This window comes from Danio aesculapii, unplaced genomic scaffold, assembly GCF_903798145.1.
Source record: "Danio aesculapii unplaced genomic scaffold, fDanAes4.1, whole genome shotgun sequence".
NCBI lineage: Eukaryota > Metazoa > Chordata > Actinopteri > Cypriniformes > Danionidae > Danio > Danio aesculapii.
The window spans coordinates 1-24,180 of NW_026613692.1; the positions used below are offsets into that span (position 1 = coordinate 1).

At 34.6% G+C, this 24,180-nt stretch overlaps 1 protein-coding gene across 1 annotated transcript; it reads left to right on the plus strand.

The window, feature by feature from the left end:
- Positions 1 to 530: 530 nt before the first annotated feature.
- On the plus strand, positions 531 to 24,013 carry LOC130220203 (GRB2-related adapter protein-like). The gene is made up of 9 exons (XM_056452580.1): positions 531 to 581; positions 8,969 to 9,043; positions 12,877 to 12,989; positions 16,914 to 17,005; positions 17,132 to 17,251; positions 21,439 to 21,622; positions 21,882 to 21,986; positions 22,824 to 22,922; positions 23,158 to 24,013. The coding sequence occupies exons 3-9, from the start codon at positions 12,912 to 12,914 to the stop codon at positions 23,332 to 23,334; spliced, it is 855 nt and encodes a 284-aa protein (XP_056308555.1). The 5' UTR covers positions 531 to 581; positions 8,969 to 9,043; positions 12,877 to 12,911; the 3' UTR covers positions 23,335 to 24,013.
- The last annotated feature ends 167 nt before the right edge of the window (positions 24,014 to 24,180 follow it).

Below are 24,180 nucleotides of genomic sequence, written 5' to 3' on the forward strand. Positions count from 1 at the left end.
ATATATATATATATATATTTATTTATTTAACTCACACCCAAACACAACCCAAACCGTGTTTTGGTGCCACGATGTTTTAAACATTTTAATACGTTTTAATTATATGTATATATATATATATATATATTTATTTATTAATATATATATATATATATATTATATAATATATATATATATATATATATATATATATATATATATATACATATAATTAAAACGTAAAATGTTTAAAACATCGTGGCACCAAAACACGGTTTGGTTGTGCAGAACGAAATAATGCTGCAATATTAAAATAATAATAAAAATTAATAACCCCACTTAACAATGAATATTTCAAAAACTGACACAGACACAAGTGTGCTCTGCAGACTCCTTCTTCAGCCTACTTCAGGGTGGAGTCAAAGTTATGCTCATTTTCCCTCCTCTTGTGTGTTGGTGTGTGCCATGCATAGCAGCTAGACACGGGCACGCGCATGCAGGTACCGGTAGAAGAATAGAGGGTGACTGAGACACCAAGGAGGTGGCAGTTTCTGCAAGAGGTTTCTAATCTTCGTTGCTGGACAGTGAAACAGCGGTAACAGGTAAAGTAATTAGATTTTTTCCCTCATAGTTTTTTCAAAAGACTGAACACTGCTGAGACCAGAAATAGATGTGTGAAGTTGTTTAACAGTTGGTTCACATCGCGTATGCGCGCCGTAACACTCGGGGGCTCGTTCAATCATCGTCCGCTTCAGCTCTTCAGCCATAATCAATTCATGTTTCCAGCTGGTTTAAAACTCCTGATTTAATGTGAATTTGTGATTTAATGTGTGAACTTTGCGATTTGCGTAGGGTACTTTAGGTATCAAATAAACATCAGCCTACACATTAGTGTTAAACGTTAATTAATGGATGGTGAAAGAAACAGCTTATATTTTATACAAATTACTAAATAGATTTTTTTCTTGCTACATAATCTTCAGTTATCTGTAGTTCCTTGTTTTTATGACTTTTTTAGGCATACTTTGGGAATATTGAACAAATACACACACACACACACAAGCTTATCTATATGATCTATTATGAAAACATGTTTTAATTTTAATAATAAATTGATAGACTAGCTTAATCATCTTTCAGCTTTATATGGATAAATAAGCTGTTTTAACTAATTTAAGGTAATTTAAGTTAAAATTACAAGGTTAATTTGATTTAACGTAATACTGTAATACAACTCAACCATGTATTTTTTATATTAATATTAAAGTGGGTGAATGCAATCTATCTATCTATCTATCTATCTATCTATCTATCTATCTATCTATCTATCTCTCTGTCTGTCTATCTGTCTGTCTGTCTGTCTGTCTGTCTGTCTGTCTGTCCTGTCGTTGTCTGTAGTCTGTTAGATAGATAGATAGATAGATAGATAGATAGATAGATAGATACTGTAGATTGGTACATAGATATATAGGTTACTCTATCCAAAACAACACTCAAGAATATTTTTTGCTGCTTCTTCAAACTACTTATTTAAAATGAGCTAAAACAACTTAATTGCTTTATGTTTCAACTTAAAGTTGTAAAAACCATTGAGTTAGCTTAATCAATTTGCTTTGTGATGACATAAAGGGATTGTGTGGTGGAACCCAGCATTTTTTAAAGTAAAGGATGGTCTGATATTGGATGTTTAGCATACGACAGACGCCCTTTCCCACTTCAGTTTCCAGTTTCCCCATTTCTAACAATTCAAAGTTATAATCGTAATGTCATTAAAATATCAGTATTAAATCTCAAAGCACAGTGCAAATTGCTACATTTAAATGTGCTTTGCTTAAATGTTCAGTTGTAGTCAAAGCAATCCTTCCCAAAGCTTACATTTGCAAAAGCACTGAGCCTCTGCACATACAGTAACACAAAGAGACTATCTATCGAGGGAATGAGACTAAAGCTCAGTGTTTATTCAAGAAACAGCTTCCCTCTGTCACAGCAGTCAAATCAGCTTTGTGTAAAATGGCTTTTCTGTCTTCCTTGTAATGCCTGAATCGATTTGCTAATATTTGCATGAACCCAAAGGCCAGCATTTCAAGGACATTCACTTCTTAGAAATGATAACAAATGCAATCATTTCATTTGCATTTTTAATAATTCATATTTTCATATTATTTCAGCCATGATATTATATATGGGTTTGACAGAGTATAGTGTATAATAGAGAGCGCATATTTGTACAGTAAATGTATAGATTATAGAAAGTACACACTGTAAATTGATAGTTTTTCCATATTTTATGATTCATGTTTTTTTTTTTTTTTTCTCCCACTTATTTATGCTTTTGAATTGCACTATGGGACCTTGGTCTATCTGCCAACAACTTTTAACCTTGAAAAGTTGGAAAAGGTGACTTTTATAAATATTTTTTATAATTTTAAGTGATATATTGTCTGAGTTGGTGTTGTATATTATGTTGTAATAAACTGCCAGGGCCTTTTCTGTTATTTTACAAACTTAGTTCTATATATATACTTCTTAAACAAAATCTTGTCTCAAACTATTAAAATGTCAATAAAAGTCACTTTGTTAAACTAAGTTGAATTTTCAACATCAAAAGTCGATAGAGCGGAGATCAAGATCCCATAATGCAATTCACAACCGTAAATAAACGGAAAATACAGAAACTGGTAATTAACAGATATTTTTTACAGTGCAGAGTACAGATAAAGTGAAGTAGTAGAGAATAAATACTATTATTTATTTATTTGTTATATTATTAATGACATTTAATTACAAAATGTTGTATTTATTTTAACAACAGAAGCTTAAACTAAATAAACTCTACACTGTAAAAACGTCTGGGTTTCACAAAATTCCTTAATGTTGCCCCAATACAAATCAATTAAGTTAACTTGATCATTTTAACAAACTTAAGTTGATTGAACATAAAACATTTAAGTTGTCCCCAAAAAACTTTAGTATTGTGTTGTTTTGACTCATTTTTCTAAGTACACTGTAAAAAAAATCTGTTATTTTACTTTTTTTCTGGCAGGAGGGGTGCCGATAAAACAGCCGTTAAATTACAGACATTGACCATAAAATAACAGACATTAAATTACAGAAATGTTCTCAAGTTTAATTTTTCCGGCACCCAGCTGCTGGAAAAACCATAAAATAGCGGATTTTTTTACAGTTAGTTTTTTGAGTGTATGTTCAAGCTCTCCAGTATGATTAGATTTGATGCAAGAAGCATACTGTTAATCAATGAAGCAAGAACATTTGACCATCAGTAGAAAGAGTCTTTTTTTTTGCTAATATACTTTTCGGAATAATGACATCCCAGCAAGCATTTTTAAAAGATGTCTAATAGACGTCTAAACATAGTCATCTTGGCTAAAACACGCACATTAGTTCAAGGATCAAATATGGCTTTACTGACATCAGGCAAATACCCAGCAAGCATTTTTTATTTTTAAAAGATGTCTAATAGATGTCTAATAGTCGTCTAAACATAGTCGCCTTGGCTAAAACAAGGCTAAATTTGTCTGTCAGTGAAAGTCTAATAGACGTCTTAGAATAGGCCAACACTAGACTAGTTGTCAAATAATCAGAAATGAATGACTACACATAAAGTCTGTCTAATCTGTCTAGTCTAGTTTTGGGCTATTCTTAGACGTCTATTCGATTTTTACTGACAGCCCAAGTTTAGCCTTGTTTTAGCCAAGCTGTCAACATTTAGATGTCTATTAGACATCTATTAAACACAAAATTGTTTGCTGGGATCTAGCAAGTCTCTAGCATTCTATTTATTTTACCTTGTAGTTTTTCTTAAAATATATTTAAAGTAGGTTTTGAATTGACTTTTTTGGGACAGACTTTTGATCAACTTTATTGAGTATTTCTGCAAAGAAGGCATTCTGACGCATTCATTAAATGCAATCACTCTGATTTTTTTCCATAGTCAAATTAGGTCAGATTAATCCACAAAACCAAAAACAAGACAGCTTTCCTCCGCATAAACTTGGCTAATTGTGTGTCACCGAACAGTGAACAGATAGTGTTTCTGTAGTGTTTGCAGTCAGGGAATAAATTGGGTTGCTAATTATAATGGATTTCACACTTAGCACTCAATTTAATGGGAATGTGTTGCTTTTTGAACTGTGTCTTTGTGTTTCTCGCTGTCTCAGTGTGGGGTACAGCAGGGGGAGCTCAATTTAGGGAGAGATAACTGAGCACTGTGGAAGTGACAGAGCACATTAGCATGACTGACAGATCAAATCGCTGCTCATCTGAGAAACATTTTCTTTTTTCAAGGCCAGAGGGGGAGAGGGAGGAAAGGATGACTTCAGATCTGTGTCTCAGATGCCGCTCAGTGTAATCTAGAGGTGACAAATTGAAATAGATGACACCAAAAGCTAAGTCAGAAGAGTAGGACACTGCATACCAGTGCATGAATGGCCTAAAATAGCATGTACAGTAAAATGCCACAAATAGCAATTGAGATTGACTGATAGAATTAAACATTGACAGTTTTTTCTGCTCATGATTGGAGATTTTATTATTAATCCAGGAGGCATGATGTACATGTAATTGATTTTAACATCAAGTACTTTATTCCTACAGTTGTATAGAACTAAAACACTGTTAACCACAAAAATAGTCTTAACCCTTATGTACTGTTGGGGATGTTTTCATCCACTCTGGGGTGATTGTGTCTTAATTTGGCCATAACTTTTTCTGTGTTTCAGCTAGCAGAATGATTTTGGTGACAAATCTTATTTTGACACATATTTTGAGAAAATGCTTTGATAAAAAAAAAACTTAACAATACACTTGGGTATATTTACTAGCCTTTTGTTATGTTAGGGATGAAAACATCCACTAAATTAAACTGGATTTTATATGGAGTATAACAGCAAATTAAAGTGTGTGTCTGTGAGTGTGTAAAAGTGACCTTTGCGCACTTAGCTTGATGTTTATGAGAAAATCAAAATATGCATCTCAGCTCAGAACTACATGGAGTAAACAAAAACAAAGACTGTGTATTTATGCACCTTCAAAGGTGGTTATAATGGAAGTCAATGGGGCAAAAACAACCACCAACAGTAAATTAGGGAGAAAGAATCTAACAATGCATCAAAGCCAATGTTGTTACTAATTGTTCACATCCAAGACTGTGATAAAAGGTAAAAAATCCAATCCACAACTACTTTTTATATTGAAAATACATCATTTTGTGTGTGTTTTTTCACCAAATCTAAAATAAAATAAACTAAATTATACGGTTATGTTTGTAGGAATAGCCCAAAATACATTGCATAAGACAAAAAATGTACTTTTATGCCAAAAAACATTAGAACATCAAGTAAAAATTCTGTTCCATGAAAACATCCTATACATTTCTACTGTAAATGTCTCAAAACTTACATTTTGCTTGGCAATATTTACTGCTAGGAACTTAATTCTCACAACTTCAAAGGCAATTTTTCTATTTACATTTTTATTTTAACCATCAGAAGTGTCTTTCAGCCAGATATTACCCTATCGTAATAAATCATGCATTGATGGAAAGCTATTTGTTCAGATGATAGATAAATCTCAATAAAAATATTTATGACTGGTTTTGTGGCCCAGGTTCACATTTATCTTGTCTATTATGAAACGATAACAATTTCACATGCAGTAATATATGCAGTTACAAGAATAAAGTTTATAAAGGATGGGACACAATGGTAGCTGCAAAAGTGATCATTTTATCTTTAGCGGTTCTTAAGAAATATTTTGAGCAGTCTGTTTGTCCTTATTGATTTTTTTATGATAAAACGGCTGCATGTATAATGTGATGCTGCAGAGATTCATGCATGGACATGTTCCTGTCCACATTAACTTTTCAGTGACTGAGTCGTGAAATGTGTGTTTCTTAACAATGGGGAAGTGAAAATGAAACTTTTTTTTGACTTGAAGGACATAAGTTGTCCAAATATCCTTGTTCCCCCATAAAGCCTGAAATATTACCAGTATTTACTGTAAGCTGTAATTATTACAAAGTTGCTTGTTCTCAAACTTTATTTGTTTTAACAAAATTAGTAATTATATAAACCAACCATCATCGATTTTGTGAATTTCAGAAGTTTCAAGAACTTATACATTCCTTAATAAAGGAAGGTCATGTAAGCATTTCAAGATTTACATTTTTTGACCTTGAAAGGTTTTTTAGTGTTGCCATAGAGGAACGATTTTAACAAGAGGAGAGATAATAAAATTATAAAATGTATCTGGTGTAAAAATAATCTAATCTGAACATATTTGTGGGATGAATGTTAGAAGTTATTCATGGAACAGCAATGCTGTAAATAAACCTTTATTTTTAAAAGTGTTAAACTAGTCAACTTTAACTACAGCATTATTCAAATAGCATTGAACTAGTAAAATCTAAGTTTAACACAAACATCAAATTAATCAATAGATCTGGAGAAATTGTCTATCCTGTACCTCCTGCAGTCCCCTTAGAACTTCCATTTAAGGCCCACTGGTGGTAGCTGCAATCTTGGTTGAGAACTAAGAAATGGAACTGAAAAAATGGCTTTACAAAAATTACAAAGAGTATGACTGATATGATAACCCTTGAAATTTTGGATGAGCAATCAACCGTTGTACACAGAAGCTCATAAGTAAAAGTTTTGGACTGATCTTTTTTAAGTTAGACAAACATAATTTCATTAAAAATGTTGAAGTATTTGAATAGCATTATATAGTATTATATAGTTTATATAGCAATATAGTTACATTATTTACCAGTTGGCTGTTAACATTTTCTTCTTCTTTAGTTTTAGTCTTATAACACAAAAACATTGTTAACTTTTGATTATATAATTATGCGATCTATACAAAGCTTTCCAATGACTTTATGTGAGCAGCTCATGACCATCTTTTTTAAACTGAGGTCCTGACTCTTTGGTCATTAAAATCCCATGTCATTTCTCATTAAAAGAAGGGGTGTAATCTTGGTGTCCTGGCCAAATTCCCTCCATCGACCCTCCCAATCATCCCCATCCTCCAAATTGGCTGTATCACTGTCTCTCCAATCCACATATAGCTGGTGTGTGATGAGTGCATTGGCGTCCTTGTCCTGTGGATGCTGCACACTGGTGGTGGTGTGGAGAGGACCCCAAATGAATGTGAAGTGCATTGTGTGTATGGTCATACAATACACAATAAATGTGCTGTGTAAATACACATGACATTACATGATCCGTGTTGAGGAAGGTTACTTTTGACAGTAATGCATTAGCTTGAGTTACTTGTATGATCCTTATTCACTTATTAGCTTATTAAGTTACTCCTCAAAAAAGTAACTAGTTGCTTTACTTGATTACTTTTTATTGTAAGTAATGCGCTATGTTACTTTTGAGTTACTTTTGTGTTACTTTTTCTTCCTTTGCTAAGGCTTGATCTCTTTCAAAACTTATAGGGTTATTTCCTTCTGTTTTAAAAAGATGAGCTCTGCAATTAACAACACGCTTCATTGCGAATACCTTCATTTAACACACACACACACACACACACACACACACACGCACACACGCACACGCACACACACCACACACACACACACACACACACACACACACACACACACACACAAATATTAGGATAATGTTATCTTTTGAGAACTTCCTGACCCCAGAGCTACTGTATACATGCCATATGTATCGATTAATAAAAAAGGTGTAAAGCATTGTGTTTACTACTTTTGTACTTTACATCATATAGTTAAGTAAAATCACTCTCCATTGAGAATTTCCCCTTTTCCTGTACTTCAATGTGTTCAAAATAATGAGACCACTTCCTTGACAGAAATGTAAGCTAGAGCCATTTTCGTTTCTGTCTATTCCTTCAGGGGAGCACGTTCTCTGATTGAGTACATTTTTGTCACTTTTGAAAATGTACCAACCATCTTACAAAAATTATTCATAAATCTGTTCTCCACACTCAATATATTGGAAGCATTTTACACAATCTACATTGTAAAAGCGCCATATAACTAAATATGAATTGAATTGAGTTTCCCTGAAGTTCATCACCAGAATAGAAGTTCTATGGTAAACAAACAATTAAATGGTAGCTTTGTAATTTTACTGTTATAAAATAAGAATACAAAGAGTAAACAAAATGTTAGTAATACATTTAAAAATTGTATAATTCTTATGTGTTAACAATTCAGGGCCCTTTCTTAAATAAAAAGCATTAAAACTCCACTGTATAAATCAATGACTATGGGCTTTAAAGACTACAAGGATCATACAGCAAGAGCATCACAACTGTCATTCATACAACTCATAGTTACAGCAAATAAGATGACTTTTAAATATAGCATAAGTTTGCCTTAAACCCTTTAGCCCAGAACAGTATATTGCAAATCGTTCAAGTGTATTCTACAAAGTTCCTCTTTTCCTGTAAGCCAAAACCACTTTTCTTTCTCACTCACGTGCTTGTCTTCTACCACCATCACCATCTTGGGCAAGGACACGCATCATACTGTAGTAATTAAATATAATTGAATCTGCGTTTCCTCCTCTTCTGTTTGTGCCGCTCTCCTTCCTCCTGATCCTGATGGAAATGATCCTCATTACCAGCATCCTTTCCTTTCCTCTTCTCTTCACTCTGAAAAGCCCATTCAGAAGAGAACCAGAGAAGACATTTGAAACTGCTCAACCAATCTGGTTAAAAAGAGGATCAAAAAACTTTGTTAAAAACATTCTGTTATTTAATTAAATTCCCTATGAACCCATTGTAAATATGAATGGCAGTTTTGTTTACGAGGGTCTTATTAAGGAGGTTATCACTTTGTTTTTCAAGTAATTTGTTTACAACTACAGTAATATAATAGTTTAGATTTTTAAACCACATCTATGAGATACCACATGTTTTACCATATGTATTGAAATTTCTAACAATTTTTTATGTATAATAATACCTATATCCATATGTTCTCCAGGTGCTGCTGTGATGGCCTCTTGAAACCAGTTAAACAAGTGTCTCGACATCCTCTGATCACAAGCAGTGTTTTATAGTAAGACTTGTCCTTTTGATTCATAATTATGAGTTGAAACAATATACAGTCAAGCCTGAAATTATTCATGCCCTTGCAAATTCTGATAAAGTTTCCATTAAAATGTAAAAAAAAGAAAAAGAAAATATAATGTAATGTAAACGTAAATACAATGATGCCTCTTGTAAATCATCTTATGATGTTTTGGGAGAAGTCTGTGTCATTTCCGGTCAAAAAAAATACTTGCTTGCTGAATGAACATAACTTTAAATCTGAATTTGCCAGGGTATGAATCATTTCGGGCTTGACTGTGTATGTTATGCTGTAGTGTAACGTAACAAATCACAAATACTCAAATTACTTTTACTGAGTAGATTTTCTGAGTACGGGTGGTCTTGGACTTGGTTATGTTTATAAGATGCAAAGCAATGTGTGTTTGTGCTTCATTTGTAAAAAAATCACCTTATTTTTTCACATATCTTTAATTATATACAGCTACTCAGCTAAGATAAAAATGACTGTCATATTTCCTAGTTCCTTCGAAAGCCCACGCTCAAAAGGCTCTGATTGGTCAGCTAACATAATGTGCTGTGATTTGCGGATCCGCTCCATGTCACCAGGGGAAGCGTCATGCCTCTACTGTCATGCATTTCGCCGTTGTGTAAATACACTGTCGGTCAGTGTAGCAGTGTCAGTGCGAGCCTGAATTAGACAGAACATTAAAAGGACACAGCTGAACCTCACGCCTGCTCTCTAAAATAAAATCTGACTGTGTCTTTCTTATATATTCGAATTATAAGCAGTGTAAGTAATATGAAACGGTCACATATCTTTTGCGAATTTGTTGAGATGGTAGAACGCAGGGGAAGCAGCTGCATATAGAGACAAACTGCAAGCGCTGCTGAAGACTGTGGCTGTTTACAGCGGTTTGACTGATAAATATTCATTTGTAGCTAAATTATTAAAGTTTGTAGCTAAATTATTAAAGCCAAACAGCATTTCCCGTTGTTAACATCCTTGATTACGTTCTTGCTACAACGTACCATTAATGCTAGAATCTATGCATGTAATAGATCAATTTTAACAAATAAATAAACTTACAGGTTGTGGCTCACAATCCACAGCTTCGTCTATTCTGGTTGAAGCGGCTCCTTCTTTGAGGAGTTTTTAGCCGAATCCAGCACTGAACTGAGAGAGATTCTGGAAGCTGTCCTTTGTCAAATGCTAGAGCTATATATTTTGTATAATTCTCTGGAACATAATCAGGTGACGCGGTGGCGCAGTGGGTAGCGCTTTTGTCTCACAACAAGTAGGTTGCTGGTTCAAGCCTTGGCTGGGTCAGTTGGCATTTCTGTGTGGAGTTTGCATGTTCTCCTCATATTTGTGTGGGTTTCCTCCGAGTGCTCCGGTTTCCCCAACAAGTCCAAAGACATGTACAGGTGAATTGGGTAAGCTAAAGTTGGCCATAGTTTATGTGTGTGAATGAATGTGCATAGATGCTTCCCAGTGATGGGTTGCAGCTGGAAGGGCATCAGCTGTGTAAAACATATGCTGGATAAGTTGGCGGTTCATTCCACTGTGGCGACACCTGATTATTAAAGGGACTAAGCCGAAAAGAAAATGAATAAATGAATGTAACATAATTTACATTAAATTGTGAGCACTTCTCTCTTCTGTAAGCACTTCTGTCATTTCCTTTGGAAGCCCAAATACAGAAACAGAACAAGCTCTGTGGAAATAGCAGCATTTGGGCAGCAGTTTAGCGTTCTCTGCTATAACATTACAGCTCTTCTGTAGCCACGCCTAACATCTCCCTTTGCATTGAACTTTGAGCGTATTATATTCAGAGATGTTGTTTATTTTCATTTAGCTACATTACACATCAACTAAAGTTTAAAATATGATATCATAGTGGACCACCCCTTTAAAAATGTGTTCATTTACCTTCCCTTGCGTACATTTGTAGTGCTGTATCATTACTTTTACTGCTCTTTTTTTCCTTCTACCTGCTGACATTATTTAATTAGTTTATTTTGTCTCGTCGACAATATCTAGCTAAATATTATAATCTGTGATGTGCATAGAAAAACCGCATAACAGAAACACTGACCTCAAGACCTAGATGCTTTATAAATGCAGCACGCATGTAGAGTTCAGAAGTAATAAGTGTCGGAGAAGATGCAAAATCATTACATGCAATGGCAGAGAGAGTGTTTAGTATGCATATCACAGATGAGCCTACTGGATGATGACAATAATCAACAAAAGGTCTTAAACAATAACTCAATGCACTACAGAATGTTACGTTTTCAGATAAATGCACAAATTGTATGTGTTCTATCCATGTTGCACAAGCTTGTTTTGAACCAGGAACTGCTGGACACTTGTACAGTAGATTGTTAGTCGGAGTTCAAATTGCATAACACAAGCGTTAACAATTGGTCACCGCTAGATTTTTGCCTTATACAGTAGGTTACACATATTTAGCTCCGAATGTAAATGCACCAGTCAGCTTACTGTCAGCTTATTATAGATGCATATATTAATATAATGTGTTCTCACATTAAATTAATCCCACACTGAAAACCCTAATAAGTTGACTAAACTAAATTAGTTGAGTAAACCTCGTTGCCGTCAATTTATTGAGTAATGGATTCTCCCAAACTTGCATATTTAAGTTTATTTAACTTGGCGATTTGTAGACTATACGTAAATTGTTCAGTTCACAAAACTTAGTACTTAAGTAGATTATACTTAAATTGTTCAGTTCACACAAACTTATTACGAAAAAAGTATAGTCTACAAACCGGGTTAAATAAACTTAAATATGCAAGTTTTGGGAGAATCCATTACTTAATTAAATTGAGGCAACGAGTTTACTCAATTAATTTAGTTCAGTCAACTTATTAGGGTTTTCAGTGTGTGTAATAATATACTATGAAAAAATTCTAAATAAATTTTAGACAAAAAAGTAGCCATTTATTCACATTATGATGAATAATTATACCTGAAGCCATTTGTTTTCTGATTTATAAAAAGATCTTGCACTTAAAAAGGTTGCACATATTCGAATTTTCAGTCTAGACTACATTTGTGAAAATGACCTATTTTTTCAGAGGATTAATTATGATTTTGAGCTCACTACACTTGAATCTTAAGTTTATGCATTTTCATGGTACATAAGTTAAATTAACTCATATTTTTAAGTGATAGGACCAAAATGCTAAATTTTAAGTTACGTTCAGTCAACTTTACTTAATTGTTTAAGTAAAGACAGCATTAGGGTTTACAGTGCACATTTTAAATCTATAGTCCATGATTGGCAAATAATTTAACTTAACACCCTTAAAAGAAAATGGCACTGATGTAAGCTACATTTGTTTAGGATGCAATCATTTTCACAATATATACTTGAGTGCTAGAAAGGCATATTTGTATTAATATTTTGAGTAGTATTTGTAACAGTAGTATGAATTATATGAATACTTTTACTACGTTATTTGCTGCCCTTACTTGAGCTAGATTTTTCTCTATTCTTTCCACCACTGATTTTATGCCTAATTTAATCTTGACCCCATTAAAAACTTCAGTATTTAACCAAATCTTAAAACAGAATAAACACAGAGGATCCTTTTAATAGCCAACATGCTCAGCTTTGAGCACATTTGCATTGCGTACAATTGTGACTAGCTTGCTAACCACAGCTGCACACATTTGCTTAGCAAGAACATCAGCGTCGTTTGACCTGTCTTCCCTCTCACAAGCCTGAGGTTAACACATTTCTGTTCATTTTCTGCTTCTACCGACATCATGGTTTTTCTAACATGCAGCCTCTCTCAATCTCTTAATTGCAGACCCTGTCCTCTGCTCAGCCTCTCTGTTTTTCACAATGGAGGCTAGAGGAAAGTATGACTTCAATGGCACGGCAGAAGACGAGCTCAGCTTCAGGAAAGGAGACACTCTGAAGGTCAGTGACTGATGACCTAAATGCACAAACCAAAAAGCTTTTACTTCAGTTGTAAGGTCGTCAAATCAAGGCTTTATTGTTAGAGGCAGCCGTTGCATTGACCACCACAGGAAAGAAATGTACTGCGAAAACATTTTTGTTTGAGGTTATTGCTTTTGTACATAATGGAAAAGGATGACTTGCTTAAATATTTATCTTAGGATGCTCAAGGAGTAAAAAGGACGAGGCACTCTAGATCTCTTCATAAATATTTTAGAGACTTTTTAAACACATATGTACAGGTATAAAGTTGGAGCTGACCAGACAGATGTCATGTGACCTGTCTAGTAAATGTTGGTATGCCAGTGGGACTAAAGTTGAAACCATTTTTAAGTGGTGCTCAGTTTTGCTAAACCAGTGGCAATGCATTATGGGCATAGTTACTGTACAGTAACTACAGTACAGAAAACAATCTATTCATTATACATAATAAAGGTGCAGCAGGTGATTGTCTTCAGAAACATTTTGTTGTGCTGGTTGAAAGTCTCTTTTAGGGGCGTCGCTAGACCCAATTCACTGGGGCACGTGTCCCAGTAAAAATCTCCAGTGCCCCAGTAAATGCATTGAGATATGATTTACTTCATATGCAAGTGTATTTATTAAGAGTGGTAATTCCGAAATAAAGATAGTTATTCTCTGTGTGCAACCGAACCAATGATGGTGAAAGCAATGTAATCAAAAAGCAACTGACGCATCTCCACATGTGCGCAGAGAACACGTTGCTGCCTCTTCTGCCAGTGCGAGTCCCGGTAGTCAACATGCACGCCAAAAAAGCAGCCCTACCTGCTTGTTACGCGCTGCTCATGCATTGTAAAACCAGCGTAACAGCCTTTTTGTTTTGCAAATCGACAAAACTAAGTTTAAACAATATGACGGTGATCTTACTAAGCATGCGTCCTGATAGATTTTTTTGTATGAAGCAAAAAGGAGGGATGACGAGTCAGGGAGGTAAGACTTAATAAACCTATTATCTGCCATGTGTCAAGTCTACAACAGATAATTCTATAACAACAATTTTTTTTTGTATTTTATTGAATTGTCTATAGAATTTCATTCAAATGAAATTAATATTTATGTAAAAGTAATTTCTTAAATGATCTTAGCATATCACTCCAGTTGTCTTAACATTGTTTTTTTTACATTTAAGATTATTTAGAAGAATATTGTATAATAAGAAGAATACTTTTATCTTATAGTAAATATAATATAATATATATATGTGTATATGTGTGTATATACTATATATATATATACTATATATATATATGAGGGGGGGGTACGTGCCCCCAGTACAGCTTTATGTCTAGCAACGCTCCTGGGTCTCTTCATATTACAATAGTAATGATCAAATTAAATAATCTAAATGTGTATAAATATTTTTATATTCTGGGTAAGGCATAAGACTAAAAAAAGTTCATCCAATTACAATCTTGTCAGGCTGACAATTTTCCATAATTCTGATAAGTAGCCAAATTGTCTGTCAACGGTAAAAACAAATGCTAATTCAAAACTTTTTTAAAATTCCGAATCATTATTGGAGTCCACTTTGCACGCTGGAGGAAGGATGACACCATAGCTTAAGTGTTTCTTTTAGTACTGCGTAATGTTATGTTTTATTAAAACTCTTTTAGTCACGCAAAGCCAAAGCAAAGAGCTTAGAATGACCAAGAGGCGACACTCAATAGAGCGTTCCATTGCAACAGCAGCGCCCAGCAACATGTTGCCTTGTGATTCCGCCATTCTGGAGTGAAAGCGATCGGCCGTCCATCGGATCTTATTGCTGTTGAGATGGCAAGCAGCTGCTTTGATTTTGATTTATTTATGTAAAAAGCCCATTAAAGCTGAGATACAACCTGAAAGACGACAATACAACACTTACTATCACAATCATCAGCAGTTTTTAATAGTTTATTTTACAGACTTAGGATTTGCTGTTGTTATATTGGAGTTTTCATTCCAAAATGGCTGCAACTAGCTGCATCTGGTGGCTGTTTCCCAAATCGCACTAGAGTGTTGCCTTGGTGATTCTATACTCTTTGGCCAAAGTCCCTTTAAGGCAAGACTTTTCACTAGGCGGCCATCCTTGAAACACCTCACCGGCAGTATGCTCGGGCATTCTGTCTGAATGGGGAAACATCAAACGTTCCAAAACTGCTTGCCTATAAATTTCATATTAGGGATCACCAGTAAAATTAAATAACAGCTGTGTCTTTAGTTTAATTTCTAAACATCTAAATCACACAAAATCTGCAGAAACTCACGTCTGCTCTGAGACCCTCCTCCGGAGTATTGTCAGCCTATAGCAATCAATGATTGGCTCCTGTACTAGAAGGCGGGCTTTATTTGCCATATAGTGATCAATGATTGGCTCCTGTACTAGTAGGCAGGGCTTTATTCATCACATTGACCGTTACACTTTTCCCCATTCAAAAAGATACAAGTGACATGTCTTGTGTATTTTTTAGTCATTTCATTAAGAAAGATTAGGAAAGGGGTTTTAAAAGAGTTATTTCAACCTAACAGACACCCCCTGCCCACCATTTCTGTTTGTTGTCAAAACTTACAGTTGAACCAGCTTGGTTAAGCATGTTAGCCATGCCCATTATCTCAAAATCATGTACTCTGAGAAAAAAACTGAAATCAAAAAGGAAGTGCATTTTCGGATTTTAATTAAAGATTAGAAGAACAAACTATTATTTTTTCTTAATGACATGCACAGATGAATTGTTCACAACAAAACTAGCAATGTGAGCTGACAAAATCATTTCAAAATCATATTTGATTTCTTGGGGACTTTAAGGTGTGCGTTGTGATTTTAGAAGGCGTGGCTTGAACGGTCGGGGAGGGACTGTTTTATCAAAGCTATTATGCTAACGATTAGCATTTTGGCAGACCACCTACTGCACTTTTAAATAATAAATCTCTAAATCTGTTCAGTTATGCCACATTTGTATGGAAGCTTATCTTTGACATGTGAATGATTGCTTATGACATGAAAAGTCATAATAATGCATGTTATAGGGTACAAAGTCATGCGTCACAGTTATGAATTAAAATGATTAGATAACAACCATCTTCTTTATGCTATATTAGGTGTTTTGACTTAACTGCCTGGTCACATTTGTACAGTTACATGGACTACAGTATGACAAAAGTCATAATTGGTGATAAAAGTCAGGACACAAAAATGACTGTGGCTTTATGACTTAAATATGACACTTTATTCTGACTTCAAATGTTTAATATAGTAATTTAAACTTTTTATTGTCTTTGTTATGATTTGTTTTTCTTTTCAAATATTTCCCAAATTATTTAACAGTGCAATGAAATTTTCACAGTATGTCAATATTTTTTCACATTATTTTTCTTTCTGTAGAAAGTCTATTTGTTTATTTCAGCTAGGATAAAAGCAGTTTAAAATTTTTTAAAAAACATTTTAAGGTCAAATTTTTAGCCCCATTAAGATAATTTTTTTCTATAGTCTACAGAACAAACCATCATTACACAATAAATTGCCTAATTACCCTAACCTGCCTAGTTAACTTAATTAACCCAGTGAAGCCTTTAAATGTCACTTTAAGCTGTATAAAAGTGTGTTGAGAAATATCTAGTCTATTATTATTTACTGTCATTGTGGCAAAGATAAATAAATCCATTTTTAGAAATGAGTTATTTCGAAAAAAAATTGTTCAGGGGGGCTAATAATTCTGACTTCAACTGATATTATTATTATTATTATTATTAATAATGTTTTTAAATCTTTTAATTATGACTTATAATGACAAAATTTTGATTTTATTCATATCCTAATCTTAATTTTTTTAAAAGCATTATTTTCTGTTTGTGAGAAAAGTGTGCTTCCATTCATTTGATCAAATTTGACAGATTCTGGGGTCTCAGGATGATTGGTTCAAAGCAGAGTTACATGGCCACGAAGGTTATGTTCCGAAAAACTATGTTGACAGGCAGACACCGGGGTAAGCTACAATACTATTATAATAATCTTTGCAAACCACATGCAAATAATCTTTGAACGTGCAGTAGTTAATATAGTGGGATCTGTAAATAGATCATAATGAACAATGTAATGTGTTGTTTTGCAGCTGGTTTAAAGAGAACGCCAGTCGCGGATCAGCCGAGGAGACGCTCATGTCCCGAGAGGTGGGCGCTTTCCTGATCCGGGGAAGCCAGAGTTCTCCTGGAGATTTCTCCATCTCTGTCAGGTGACTCAGAATTATTATTAGGGTCACAAAATTACTTCATAGTTCAATGTGAATTTAAAGAGATGAAGAAGAAAATTCACATTTATTCACCCTTGAGTTTTCAAATCTTTATGAGTTTCTGTTTTTTATTGAACACAAAGGATGATGGAATCCAGTAGCCATTGAATAATATATATACAGTTCTCAGCATACAGTATATGAGTACATCCCTCACAAATCATTCATATGTTCATTCATGCATTCATTCATTTTCCTTCGGCTTAGTCCCTTATTTATCAGAGATCGCCACAGAGTAATGAACCGCCAACTATTCCAGCATATGTTTTACAGAGCGAATGCCTTTCCAGCCGCAACTCAGTACTAGGAATCCCCTCACAAATCCATCATTTAAATTAATATTTTCTATAGAATGCTTTATAATATTATATGTGTGCGTATACATTAGATAAAAATAACTTATGATATCGGTCTAAACTGATAGCCCAAATTTATATGTTAGAAAAAATATTAAATACAAATTTAAAAAAAGAGCAAAAATCAAGAGAAACTAAAAATTTTGTTGAAATTTTGTAGTTTGTATTGTTTGAAATATTTTGCATTAATTGAAATGTATTATCTTTCCATTTATAAAGATATTCGGTGACTAAAATATTATTTTAATAAATATTTCTGTTTAATAATTCTGTTTTGTTCAAAATGGGATGTACCTACAGTATTTATGCTGAGCACTGCATCTATTTTGTTACTATCAGTTTCCAACATTCTCCAAAATATCTTCTTTTGTGTTCAAAAGAAAAAAGAAACTCAAACAGGTATATACGTAGAACAATTAGAGGATGAAGAGATTAGATTTGACTTAATACATATGCTTTGGCTTAGTCCATCAATCACTTCTTTTTGGTTATCAATTTTCAAGTGTTTCTCTTCTGTGACGAAGATGCACATTGAACCGTGTCCTCTTATTGAACTTTTTGGACTTTCTCAGAACATAGCAGGGTTATCGAGTTGTACTGCAAACATCCTTGTATTTTTGACACTGTTAGCAAGACGGTGTGTTCTTTTATTATGGAAAAAAATGTCCCCCAAGTTTTGACATCTGGTTGAAAGATGCAATGAGCTTCATCCGTTTGGAAAAAAATTAGGTTTACAATAAACGGCAATACTAAGGCTTTTTCTGAAACATGGGACCCATTTAGAATGTTCTTTTCTGAGCATGTCAGTATCTCTACAAGCTGTCAATCTAAATCTTAGGGTCTTTTAATTGCAAAGTTACGCATGCTTAGTAAGATCACCATCATATTGTTTAAACTTTAGTTTTGTCGATTTGCAAAACAAAAATTACTTAAGTACATTGTATAAATACCTGATTAATGTTTGTAATATTGGGTTATCAAAGTACATGTGTATTCTGAACAGGTTTTTTATTTTTTATTTATTAGATTTTTTTAACATTTATAAATTTAGAATTTTAGAATTTATTTAAATTTGTTTTTATTATTTATATTATTATTTTTTATTTTATTTTCTCTCTTTGGTAAATGTAATTTCATCTTGTTTATGGTAGGGGTGGGAATAATATTTGTTTAAATTTCTCTGCAAAATTACTTTCTTATATCTGTAAAATTTAATAAACAGATGAAAAAACAAGAAATTAATTTTCAAATACCCCTTTAAAAATGATATTGTGATATTGTTTATGACCGGGGGGAGGCACAGAAGTCTGGAGTCTGTTCGTCTTTTCCTTAAGCACCTATTATAATAATATTACATCAAAATAAAAAGAATTATATAAAGTGACTTGTTAGCCTAATACTAATATTTCAGCTAGCTCGTGAAGGCCACTCATTGCTATAAAGCCATAACCCCACAAATATTAATGTCAGTCTTCTTGCCACTAAGACCACGAGACTGAAAAACTTTCACACATGAGAGCCTCTGCCCACACCCCACACACACAGACTGAATCTAGCCTGTGGAAAAACCCCATCAATAATGCATCAATAACATCCATCTTATTACAGCGGTCAGACAGTCCATTTGTTTTAGCCGTCCTCTCATAAATCAGCGATACAGTAGGTCACACTGTAAGACTGAGAGAGAGAGAGAGAGAGAGAGAGAGAGAGAATGAGAGAGGGTTCCCTCTAGTGCAGAGAGGGGGTCATGCAGGTTTAGTTAACTGGTTTATTCAAACCTGCTGGAATTCAATACATCAGGACTCGTGATTAAACTTGAATAACCTGCTTTGGATAAAGGCTTTGGCTGAATTGCTACTTTTTAATTGTCTACATGTAAACAAGATGAATGAAAGCCTGTTTTAATACCACCATATGATATTTAAGGCTTAGCCTGCGATGGAAAATACACATTTGTTTATTACACTTTACAGTGAACTTTTCATATCGGTAACAGTTTTCCAGAATTGATTTGGTAGCCCGAGGCTTAACTGGAATAAGAAAAATTCAATTTTTAGGAGTCAAAAACATTTCAAATTAAATATTACCAGAATGAAATGAAAATTCTGGACTGAAACTGAACATGAAATGAAGGAATCTGAATTTAAAAAAAATACACATCCAATAAAAATAATCATTCTGTACTGTCCGCCATGTACACAACACATTAACTGTTTGCTGCTCTGAATAACAATGCAATGTAATAACATGCACTTTTTTTATTGCGAAAAGCACTATACAAGTTAACTTGAATTGAATGACAATAAAGCAAAAGTAGGCAGAACATATCTTAAATTTTTTTTAAGTATATTATTGCTTTATTGAGTTCTTTGTAACAATCAAAATTATTTCTTAATCAATTATCCATCATATGTAAAGCTCTAGAAAACTTTGTTTGTCTCATTAAATGATCAAAAACTGATTCATCCATCAACAAAATGATGATTTCTTGGAGATGCTACGTTGATATTTGGTTGATTTTAGGTTGTGTTGGAAAGTGACCAAAATTCAACGTCTGATAGATGTCATAGTGGTAACGTCCACACAACCTCAAGGTGTAACATTAGATGTTGATATTTGGTTGATTTTTAGGTTGATTTTATGTTGGACGTTGGACATTGACATCGACCTGATGTTGGGTTCTGATGTCAACCCTATTTTCATTTTTAAACAAAATCCAATGTCCCCACAACAATGGGGTACGTCATGTTGATGACCTGTACCTGCAGGGATGTATCTCACTAAATTAATGTTTATATAACTGCATTTAACTCTATTCTCTTTCTCTTTTTGGTAGCTCAATATGAAAGCACAAGGAAATGTTTTTGAAATGCGAACGAAATTATGTAAAACTGATCAAATTTGAATCTATTCTTATTATTTTTCAAGCATTAAATTGTGAACACTGTTTTTTGCACCCGCTTCAAATGTTATCACTTGATTAAATGGGTGGTATCAGTGTCAGATATGGGCCATTAGGGCCTTCTGCGCCTACTGGTAGGCTCAGAAGGCTGTTATCATCCATCCACATGGTTAATCAGCTATACTAATAGGGAAGACTCCAGATCCAGATCTGTTTTTACATTACTGTGACAGTTTAGGGTTGGGGTAACGGTAGATTCAATCATTATTTTTTTTTTGGCTTAGTCCCTTTATTAATCTGGGGTCGCCACAGCGGAATGAACCGCCAATTTATCCAGCATATGTTTTACGCAGCAGATGCCCTTCCAGCTGCAATCCATCACTGGGAAACATCCATACACACTCATTCACACAAACACTCATACACTGCGGTCAATTTTAGCATACCCAATTCACCTGTACCACATGTCTTTGGACTTGTGGGGGAAACCAGAGCACCCAGAAGAAACCCACATGAACACGGGGCAAACTCCACACAGAAATGCCAACTGACCCAGCCGAGGCTTGAACTAGCGACCTTCTTGCTGTGTAGCCTACGGGTAGGCACAGAAGGCCCCTACTGGCCCATATCTATCAGCTAATAACAACTGATATTGCCCATTCAATCGAGTAATAACATTAGAATCGGCTGGCTTTTAAAACATCCTGCAGCAGCCACCCTGTTGTTATAAGTCAATTTATTTTTATGTTAGGCCATCATATGACCAAAAGCACCCTGAAATAAATGTGTCAAATAAATACATAAATAAATCTCTCACATTCACTTATTTATATCTCACTTCGTGTTTTGTTTTTTCCCCTCTCTGTTCATAGACACGACTATGATGTGCAGCATTTTAAAGTCATGAAGGACAAATCGGGCCACTATTATTTGTGGACAGAGAAGTTTACCTCTCTAAACAAGCTTGTGGACTTCTACAAGACCACCTCCATATCCAAGCAGAAGGAGATCTTTCTTAGGGATGGAAGTGGAGATGAGCCAAGAGCACCCCCGCCTGTAAATAATCTCTCGATTTAAACCAATAAACACAGCAGGTTTGCTGTTAATATTCTAGGTTGTTGTTTATGCAGAACTTCATGCACAAACTCAGTGAACTCAAGCTTAATAATTAAATAGTTTTCCGTCTTTGCGCTGATGAATCTGCTGATTTCTCTTTTGCTTTTCAAGGAATAGCTGATGTAAGAGAATGGTAATGCTATAATGGATATTTTTCACTTTGAATTGATTAAAATCAATAAATTGTCCTCGTTTTTAGATAAAGAGTCAGCCAGATGTTCGGCCTCCCCCAGGTGGTGGTTATGGCAGTCCACAAACCTCATCACAACACCGCAGCACAACAGATCCAACTCATAACCAAAAGGTAGACATGTGTCAGCAGGGAAATTCAGCCCCATCTTGCCTTGCATTTAAAAACTGAAAATGCTTGTTGAATTATTAATATGTTTCCATTCACACTGAATTACAGAAGCCTCTCTCCATTCAGTAAACCAACTGTTCATTAAAACATTTTAAGCTTAATGTGTGTGTCTGCGTGAGTGTGACATTAAGATAAATATACACCGCAAAATCCTCTGGGTAAAATTTTCTCAGTTAAGAGAGTTTTGGTCCCTCTTTAAATAAGGGCAAACAGGTTGGTAAAAAGTAAAACTGCTGTTTGTGGAGTTGCTTAATGATCCTCTGCTGAGATTTTGAGAGATTCAATGTATCATATTTAAGCTGATTTCATCTAAAGCTGCGGTCCGCTGCACTTTTCTCCCCATAGACTTCCATTCATACGCACGTGAATGCATCAGACCGGAAACACAAGCTCGTGCTACAAGTTTCACAGTTCGCTGCGTTGAAAAGTTCAAGCTTGGTGAACTCTGACCTGCGAAATCGCATCACATGATTGCGTGAGACCAATCGAAGATCAAAACATGACCTCTCTGGACAGAAATTTAAAACATGGACCGCTTTTTAAAATGTCTAATCATCTTGTTTAATCCTGCCCCTTTTCGCAGGGCCGTACAACAGAATTTCGCACGCACAAACTCTAGTGTGACCGCAGCTTAACTTTAACTGAATTTAGAGAGGGACCAAATACTAGCTAAACTGAGTAAAAAAAAGGATTTTTCTGTGTATAATTTAAATTATTATGCATATTTAACAAGAAAAAAAAAAGAGTTTTCTAATGAATAAAGTTCTGCTCTTTTCTCAGGGTAAGAGAGGAAGTGTTGAAGAGAAATCTAACACTCTGGGTCACCAAGGGAAGAACAGCCCGGCCCCTCGACGAACCTCTGAAACTGCACCTGCTCCGGTATGATGCCAGACAGTTTGATAAAACTATATGTGTGGATCTTGTGTAAACTTTTTTTGTAAAGGTCATGTGTGCTATAATTTCAGTGTTTAAATATATTCTTGTAGCAGAAAATAAGCTGAGACAAAAAAAAAAAAAGAAAAACTATTGAAGAACAAAGTTCAGAAGTATATTGGTACCTTTTATGGTACTGACACTGTTTGTTTTTGTGTGTGTGTGTGTGTGTGTGTGTCAGAGATCAACCATACAGGTGAGAGCAATATATGACTTCACAGCAGAGGAAGACGATGAATTGGGTTTCAATAGTGGTGACATCATTGAAGTACTGGACCGTTCGGATGCATCATGGTGGAAAGGCCGATTGCGGGGCAGGAATGGTCTTTTCCCTGCCAATTACACAGAACAGATCTAATACTCAAAGGTGTGAAATCACCATACCAAGAGTCAAATACATGTACAGTGTATGGACTGGTCGATTAATTTCAAATCATATAGACTGCTGCAGAACTGTTGAAGACAACTGAGAAAAAGACATTTCTCATCAAAGTCTTTCATGCTTCTCTTTTTCATAAATATAACCTTTTTTTATTTTAAAAATAAGGTACGAAGAAAGAATTATACCATTCCCTTTTAGTCAAACTCTCCCAGATACAGATTACTGAATTATACATTACATCTATACACAATGTCCCCAGTTTACAGATAGTGGAAAAGTTGGCCAGAACATTCTCGAAACATTCTTTGTTGGTTTGGTTTTGTAACCCACAGAGAAATTGTTATTATGGCCTAGTGAGTACGTTTGGGCAGTGTTCGGTGTTTGCTGGGACACTTGCCGTCACCTTGATCATTATATAAGCATTTTATATTAGGTTTTCAAAAGGACACACTAACACAGGAGCTCTTACCGTTAGCAAGGTTTTCTTACTATACCGTTTTGTATTGAATTAGATGTTTTACCAGTTCGAACAATTTGTCAAAACAGGCCTATCACAAAGTGTGTTGTTTTGTTCTTCGGGATGGAAAAGATGTCAGACTCAAACATGATAACAACAGTGTTATACAGAACTTGAATAAAAGTGCTTTCAAAAATACAGCAAGTGTTATTTTTAGCGGCATACTTAAAACCAAAAACACTTTGTTCCCAAACTTTCTTTGTTTTTTTCCGTGTAAATAATGTTAAACTTTTTTAGTTTAGCTTTTTCTTGTTGGCAGCTGTATTCGTGTCCGTTTCTTTGTTTACTTTCCCGACTCTTGTCAG